At 39.7% G+C, this 8803-nt stretch overlaps 1 protein-coding gene across 1 annotated transcript; it reads right to left on the bottom strand.

Annotated features, from left to right (window-relative positions):
• Positions 1 to 2816: 2816 nt before the first annotated feature.
• On the bottom strand, positions 2817 to 5235 carry LOC113780789 (receptor kinase-like protein Xa21). The gene is made up of 2 exons (XM_027326564.1): positions 3498 to 5235; positions 2817 to 3391 (listed from the first exon to the last, which is right to left on the bottom strand). The coding sequence occupies exons 1-2, from the start codon at positions 5233 to 5235 to the stop codon at positions 3045 to 3047; spliced, it is 2085 nt and encodes a 694-aa protein (XP_027182365.1). The 3' UTR covers positions 2817 to 3044.
• Between the last annotated feature and the right edge of the window lie 3568 nt (positions 5236 to 8803).

Below are 8803 nucleotides of genomic sequence, written 5' to 3'. Positions count from 1 at the left end.
ATTTCATTCGAGATACTATTGCTAAAGGAAAAGTCATTGTTCAGAAAATCAGTACCAAAGAGAATCCTGCTGACATGTTCACGAAACCTCTTCCAGTTTACAAGTTCAAACAATACTTGAATTGGGTTGGTATTCGTTGTTGGTGAGCCCATTGGGATTTATGTGGAGAAGGTGGAGCAACTGTTGATGTTGGGGACACGCCAAGGTGGAGATTTGTTAGTGTGGCGTTGTCCCACATCGGCTTTTGTATAAGGGAACCTTTCCCTTGGTTGCCTATAAATATAATGGGTCTGTGATGGAGTTAAGTGCACCAAAACCAAGAGAGCATTAGTGGGCTATTTGGGCATTTGGGTCATTAAGCCTTTTGTTTAGTTAAATACTTTTGGCCTCTCTTGTGTTTTAGTATTAGGTGTTTTGGGCCTAGGAACACTTTCCTAAAGCATCTTTTGTACTCTTTTCTTCATAGTAAAATATTACTCCTCCTCCGCCTGTGGACGTAGGTCAATTTGACTGAACCACGTAAATTCTTGTGTTCTTGTTTTACTTATTGCCACTTTGTTATTTGTCTTTTGGGGTTGCTACAAATCCTTTTGTCAATTTCCTGAGGCCAGACCTAACAATTTGTAATATGAAAGCATGCCCACAAATAAGTGATACAAAAAAAAGACACTGACTGCCGAACTGTAAAAGAAATATTCTACTGACAGTTTGTGAAAAATGATAAATTGGAAGTATGTATACACCGTCATGCGTATGCCTTGGAGTTTTGACATTGTTTGTACAAGATAAAACTAATAGAAGAGCTCAAGTTCAGCACCAATATGTACCTTGTAAATTGTTGGTTCCGAGGTATAAGCCCTCAAGCATCTCTAAGTTTCCAATTTCTTTGGGTATGGATCCACTGAATTTGTTGCCCGTGAGTAACAGTATCTCAAGTTGTGAACATTGAGATAAACTTGATGGGATTTGACCATGTATCTGGTTGAAAGATAGAGCAATCCTTCTGAGATTTGGAAGATGGCGGCAAAGATCGACAGGAAGAGTTCCAGATAAGTTGTTAAAAGTGAATCCAACTTTTTCCATGGTTGAGATGTTGAAGATGGACAAGGGTATGGAACCAGTGAGCTGATTGCTTTCAAGATTCAGAAACTTCAAGCTCTGGAGGTTCCCAATCTGTTCAGGAATCTGCCCTCTCAGGGAATTTCCCCTAAAATCCAGATGTTCGAGTTTTGACAGGTTTGAGATAGAAGAAGGAATTAGGCCAGCAAAATCGTTGTTGTACAAAGCCAAGGCTTGAAGTTCCGGAAAGTGACCAAACCACATTGGAATCGCCCCATTGAAGTTGTTGGAGCTTAATCTGATGAACTTGAAGCGGCGTAAGCGTGACAACTCTTGGGGAAGATTGCCATGGAAGTAGTTGCTTCCCATGTCAAGAGAAACAAGAAAAGAGAGGTTCCCCACGCACTCGACTCCTATCCAGTCACGAACAGAAGAGGCTGCAGCAGCATTTGAAGACCAGTTCTTTGACAAGAATTGGTGAGGATCTGAAGTGATGTGGGCGTTGAGGGCCAAAAGAGCAGATCGATCGATTGTAACGTCTGTTCTTATCATGGCTGTGGAAGTGACAGTAATGAAACAGCATTGCATCAGAACAAGTGCAAGAGGGTAGCAGTAGAAAAGGCTCTCCATACCGACTTTGACGAATTTGGAACAGCTAATAATTTGGGTCTTAAGTCCTAAGACCTCAGCCTTAACTAGTAAACTACTAAATTGAGGCTTCTTCAACCTTCCCAACTTTTGCTTCTAAGCTTAGGAATGATGATAGTTTGTGGAAGGATTGCAGGTTGATTTTGAGCAAATGAACACTTGATTGCAGGGCATTTAGCCCCTTACTATGTAAATTTCGGTCATTTGTATGTGGTTTCTTCTTAAATTCTCTCTTACTAATCTCCCGAAAAATAGATTGTCATCATCAAGTCAATGCGAAGTCAATTGATGCAAAGATTGGCCATTTATTCAAAAGCTGTAGATTGGTTAGCACATAGACTCCAGTTTGGAGTATAAAAAGGTTTTCTATCTATCCTTGCATTGGTAACGAATGTTGAATCCCTGGTTCTCTCCCTACTTACGCCATCAACGTTGAATATGGGGACGATTGGAATGGTTTTCTCTAGTTTTTTCATTTTCTTTTGGGGTCAATTCACAAGTCTCCTTCGCATTATGGGACGATGACTAAAGTCAAGAGAGATCCCTAAAGTACCAATTGGTTGTTGGAAATTGGAATAGTGTCATTGACTCGGTGGACCAAATAAAATTGAAGCAACCACTCACTCTTTTAAATCACCACCAGATTAAACGAGTGTCAATTCTATTTTATATTTACTTCTACTCTATTCTAAGTATCCTAAGGGAAAGGGTTGGAACAAATGAGCCAACGGAAAAGTCGAAGATGACTAACCATCACCGGATTAAACGGGTATCTTTGCATTCGATAGTGAAATTTCTAATAAATTCTAGAGATGAATGCAAGTGACCTGCACCCAAAGAGAGCTTAAGTCTCTTTGTAGTGGTCAACTACATAAAGGTAGTTGGAAGCAGCCATTCACTCGATGAAGGAAAACTCAAGCCCACCAATCAAAAATTTATATTGGACAAATTTATAGGCAATTTGAGGTACTGTAAAAAACGAAAATTTGGTAGTATACTTCCTTTTGTCTTTTATAATATTAATTTCAAAATTCATGAGGTGGAAAACACGATTAGGGGATAGAGAATGAACACAATTCATAGAGCCAGAGACATTTGCTTCATTCACAAATTTCAAGTCTCGAAGAGGAGGTTATTTTTGAACACTGCTCCATTCCCTGCTTCTCTCTACATTCAGAAATTCCAAATTTTAATCATACAATTTGATTTGCAGTAACACAGCGTCTTTCATAGCTCATGTGCTTTGATTTATTTGGCATCAACAAATTGCCTCTTTTCCCTAATGTTTTGGATGATTATAAACGATGCTACATATTCGATCCGAACTATTCATCAGCCTACATTACTTGCAAGAATTTGAGTTTGATCTTCTTCAGTGTTTCAAGAACAACTTTCATACTGAGTCTGTTAGTTGGAGATTCATGAACACATTTTAAGGCCAATTCCATGATGGATGAAAAACACTCCAACTTCTCAGTGAAATTTTCATCCTCACGCTTCAACAACTTAGCATCAATAACTTGAAGAATCGAATTAGGCAGAGAATCATTTATCCAACTCTTCAAGTTCAAATTTCCAGCAAACATCTCATCATTAGGCTTTCTTCTCGAAAACACTTCCATCAGCATGATTCCATAGCTATAAACATCGCATTTTGCTGATATCAACCCCTCAGATCCATACTCTACAAACAACATTCAAATTGAACAAGTGTCACATAAGAAAAAAAAAACGAAAAAAGAAACTAAATGCCATACAAACTTTCAGGATTAAGATTGAAGAATCATTACCTGGAGCAATGTAGCCAATTGTAGCTAAGGTCTTGGTCCATGCAAAGCTTTCCTCCTTTTCCAGCATTTTTGCAACACCAAAGTCGCTGACGTGGGCAACCATATCTTCATCAAGTAAGACATTACTGGGCTTCAAATCACAGTGAATCACAGGCGTTGAATATTCTTTGTGCAGATATTGCACTGCACTTGCCACATCTATCATTACATTCAATCTCTGTAGAGTATCCAAGAAATAGTTGTCAGAATACAGCCATTTCTCAAGGCTTCCATTGCACATGTATTCAAGCACCAACGCCCTAAAATCCTGGTTCCAACAACCGCTGATGACCTTCACAAGATTTCGATGGCGAAGGTTCTTCAGGACTTCACACTCTACATCAAAGCTCTTGATTACTCCTTCCAATTCCAAATTGAAAACCTTTACAGCAATAGACCTTCCGTCATTGAGTATCCCCTTGTAAACAGATCCAAAACTCCCAATGCCAAGCAAATTGCTTTCACTGTACCCATCAGTTGCTCGAAGAAGTTCATAGTACGAAACTCTTTCTTGCGTTGGCACCAATACCATGTTTGCTCCTTTAGAATCCTGATATTTCTTCCGATATCTTCTGAAGACAATTGCGAAGGCTGTGACAACCACAGCAGCGAGTCCCAGAGGAGCAAATGCAAATAGAAGCACCTTTTTGGTTCTTGACCTGTGAATTGAATTAGTTCTTGGGCAAGATGGCACGTGAAACCTGGTATCTCCGCACAATGCATCATTGAACAGAAAAGATTCAGCAGTAAAGTTCCTAAAGTGACCACCAGAAGGAATTTCACCACTTAAATGATTATAAGAAACGTCAAGCTCTTTGAGGTCCCGAAGTGCCTCCAATGACTTCGGTATGAAGCCAGAAAGATTGTTGTGCGATAAGTAAAGTCCTTGCAAGCTGAGCATATTGCCAAATGACTCTGGGATAGATCCATGAAATTGGTTTTGGGATAAATTTAAAATCAACAGGTTTTGCAAATCACCTGTTGTGCTAGGAATGTCACCGGAGAATTGATTCGCTGATATGTCTATAGATGTTACAGCTTTCAGAGTTCCAACTTCATGAGGCAAGGAACCATTAAGGGAGTTTGAGGATAAGTTCAACTGCAAGAGATCTTTGAGGTTCCAAAAACTATTAGGTATGGCAGAGGCTAAAAAGTTGTTTCCTAGATCAAGTTCCCGAAGAGAAGTCATATTGCCAAAGCATTCTGGTATGGACCCGGAAAATCGGTTCGCAGTCAGGTATACATAAGCCGACCTCTGCAAATTGCAAAGGTTTTCTAAAGTGCCATTTAGATTATTATCTTCCATATCCAAAGTTTGCATGTTTTGTAGATCTTTGAATGCTGCTGGGATGCCTCCAGTCAACTGATTCGATTGTAGAGCAAGCAATATCAAATTGGTCAAGTTGCCAGTTTGACTTGGTATGGTGCCCTTGATTCCACTAGAATATATATACAATTTCTGTAGAGTAGCAGAGAGATTCCCAATGGAAGCTGGAAGAAGCCCATTTAACGGATTTGGGCCCAGGGCTAAATAATCCAAGTTTTTGCATTTTGTCAATGAAGTGATGAAGCTCAGCTCCATAGATGTAGGATCGCTTGTTAAATTGTTGTCAGACAGAAGTATATACTGCAGCAGTCTAAGGTCCCCGAGGGCGTCAGGAATGGAACCAGTGAATCCGTTAGTTGAAAGTCCTAGCATTCTTAATTGGGAACAATTTGTAATGGACGCCGGTATAACTCCACCAAGGTTATTCCCATCAAGCTCTATGAATAATAACTTGGGCAGTCTGTATCCTAGATCCCGCTGAAGATTTCCTGATAGAAGATTAGATAAAAGTCCAATGTTCCGCAATGCTGAGAGGTTGAAGATGCCATGGGGAATGGAGCCAATCAATCCATTATAAGGTAACTGAAGATTCTCGAGTTGGTAAAGGTTACCCATCTCTGGTGGTATTGTACCTGCGTAGCAGATTCATTTTCAAAGGAAGCATACCAATCATTAGGCTGTATAAATTATAAAAAAAAAAAAATTGAATGGATGTAAGCGTTTAGTTAACTGATTTCGATTTACTTCACCAAAAAATGGTACTTTAAAGATGTATTTACCTGTCAAGGAGTTGTTGGCAAAGTAGAGCTCAGTAAGCATCGTCAAATTCCCGATTTCTTTTGGAATGCTTCCCGCGATTTGATTCCATTCCAGATTGAGCCCCTGCAGGCTTTGCAGATTGCCTATCTCGCGTGGAATCGTACCTGCCAATCACAGAAGTCGGCTAGCAGTGTATGTGTGAAATGTATACACACTACATAGGGTGCTTTACTGTTTTTTAAAGAATTTTGGCAGCTAAAAGTCTAGGTTCCCTTTGAGGCAAAATCGGCCTCGAAAGATTCCTCTACATTATTCTCTAAGCACCGTTTTTTATTTTTTTTTTCTTTCTTTTTTTTTTTAGCCGTTATCATTTCAATTCTTACATAAATTACATCACAAATACTAAAAAAATGGTCGAGTGAATAATATAAAAGGTTTCTCCACATAACAATCGTTCCAATGCAGCACAGAAAGGGGTTAAAAAAATGATGGTCCATACTTTTACATGGCGGCAAACTAGGGGGAAAAATGATAACTCACTGGATTTATGTGTTGAATTCAAAGCCAAGCCTCAATTGATGACTTTTTCAAGCCAAAATTGAGGACTTTGAATTCTTTGGCCTAAGTTTCTAAATCCCACATCGGTTAAGTTTAACATTTGAGAGGTTGTTTGAGAACTATAAATAGCTCTCAAACAAACCAATTCAAGTACACCAAGCAAGAGCCAATAACTTGCTTTCTTCTCTCTCTTTGTAATATTTCTTCTAGTGAAATATTAAATTGTCGGTAGTGTCCGAGGACGTAGGCAAATTAGCCGAACCTCGTTAAATTCTGGTGTTCTATTTTATTGTCTATTTAGTAGCTATATTTGTAGGTATATTTGTAGTGAGTTATTGTGCAATTAAGTGCATATATAGGTGATTCTGTCTAGGAAATTGGTACTTAAGCAGGCCAGTGTGCCTCACCAAATATTTCCTGGGAATTACCATTTTGCAATTTTAGGTACAATAATTTACTCGTTATACCTTAACTTTGGTAGGGCTTCCGCAACAATTGGTATCAGAGCTCGAGGTTTCTTAGTATGCTCTGTGGTTGCAGCATGGTCTGATCTTCCACATCAGAAAAGATTTCTTGGGCTATTGTTACTCTACATTTAGGAGCTACTAAATATAATTTGTAGAGATGGCCGAAAGTAGATCTTCATCTACAATGCAAGCATCAACAAGCTCGTCATTATCTATTATGGCGAGAAATGTTATGACGAATACAAAATTAAATGTGGAGACATTTGATGGTACCGGTCATTTCGGCATGTGGCAAAGTGAGATTCTAGACGCGCTCTTTAATCAAGGTCTAGACATTGCCATCGAAAAAGAGAAACCAGAAGAGATTGAAGAGAAGGAATGGAGGACGCTAAATCGTTTAGCGTGTGGTACAATTCGATCGTGTCTTTCAAGGGAACAAAAATATGTGTTCTCAAAAGAAACCTCTGCAAATAAATTATGGACTGGATTGGAGGAGAAGTTCTTGAAGAAAAATTGTCAGAACAGGCTCAACATGAAGAAGCGTTTATTTCGCTTCACTTATGTTCCTGGCACAACTCTAAGTGATCACATCACTAATTTCAATCAGTTAATCACTGATCTGATGAATTTAGATGTGACATTTGAAGACGAAGATTTGGCTCTCATGTTGTTGGGATCTCTTCCTGAGGAGTTTGAGCATCTTGAAACAACTCTACTCCATGGGAAAGCTGAGGTGTCCCTCAGTGAAGTTAGCTCTGCCCTGTACAGCTATGAGCTCAGAAGAAAAGACAAGCAAAATAGCAGAGATGGAGCAGCAGAAGCTCTGGTAACTAGAGGACGCTCACAAAACCAGAGACAGGGGACGAGAAGAAGATCCAAGTCAAGAGCCAGACTAAGTAAAAATGAGTGTGCCTTTTGCAGAGAGAAAGGGCACTGGAAGAAGGACTGTCCAAAACTGAAGGGTAGACCTGACAAAGAAAAAGCTGTTGCGGATTCAAATGTATCTGAGTGCATTGATCAAAACTCAGATTTTTCATTAGCTGTCATGCCTACTGGTCATTCTAGTACATGGCTATTGGACTCAGGTTGTAGCCATCATATGACGTCCAATAGAGAATGGTTCTTTGATTTCAAGGAAAAAGAAGGTGGAGTCGTTTACACGGCAGATGAGACCACATTAGCAACAAATGGGGTTGGTTCAATTCGGCTGAGGAATCAGGATGGATCAATTAAGATTCTAACTGATGTCCGATATGTGCCAGAATTGAAAAAGAACCTCATTTCTGTGGGAGTACTAGAATCAATGGGCTACAAGGTGTCGGCATATAATGGAGTGATGAAAATCATTTCAGGTGCATTGGTGCTGGTGAAAGGAATCCGGAAAAATAATAACTTGTATTACTATCAAGGTAATGCAGTTGTTGGAGTAGCGGCCGTGGCTTCCAGTGATGATCGAGAATTGAAAGTAACCAGATTATGGCATATGCGCTTAGGGCATGCCGGAGAAAAATCTTTGAATCTTCTGATGAATCAAGGACTATTAAAAGGAGCCAGTGTTTGCAAGTTAGATTTTTGCGAGCATTGTGTCAAAGGAAAGCAGACAAGGGTAAAATTTGGCACTGCAATTCACGATACCAAGGGTATTTTGGATTATGTGCACTCTGATGTGTGGGGACCTTCCAAAACAACTTCTTTGGGAGGCAAGAATTATTTTGTTACCTTTGTCGATGACTTCTCTCGAAGAGTATGGGTGTATACTATGAAGGCGAAAAGTGAAGTATTGGGAATTTTCATCAAGTGGAAAAAGATGGTGGAAACTCAAACAGAAAGAAAGATCAAACGCCTTCGAACAGACAACGGAGGTGAATACACTAGTGATCCGTTCATGGAGGTCTGTGAAAATGAAGGCATTGTTCGGCACTTCACAGTCAGAGATACACCACAGCAAAACGGGGTGGCAGAGCGTATGAACCGGACATTGGTGGAGAAAGTTCGGTGTATGTTGTCCAATGCTGAGTTGGGCGGACAATTTTGGGCTGAGGCCTTAGCATATGCAAATCACCTCGTTAATCGCTTACCATCAATTGCTATTGGCGGCAAAACGCCATTAGAGAAATGGTCGGGAAAACCTGCTACAGATTATGATTCCTTACATG

The sequence above is a fragment of the Coffea eugenioides genome, chromosome 8, assembly GCF_003713205.1.
Source record: "Coffea eugenioides isolate CCC68of chromosome 8, Ceug_1.0, whole genome shotgun sequence".
Classification (NCBI taxonomy): Eukaryota; Viridiplantae; Streptophyta; class Magnoliopsida; order Gentianales; family Rubiaceae; genus Coffea; species Coffea eugenioides.
The sequence above is the reverse complement of the archived record's forward strand: the minus strand, read 5'-3'. Positions and strand labels throughout refer to the sequence as shown.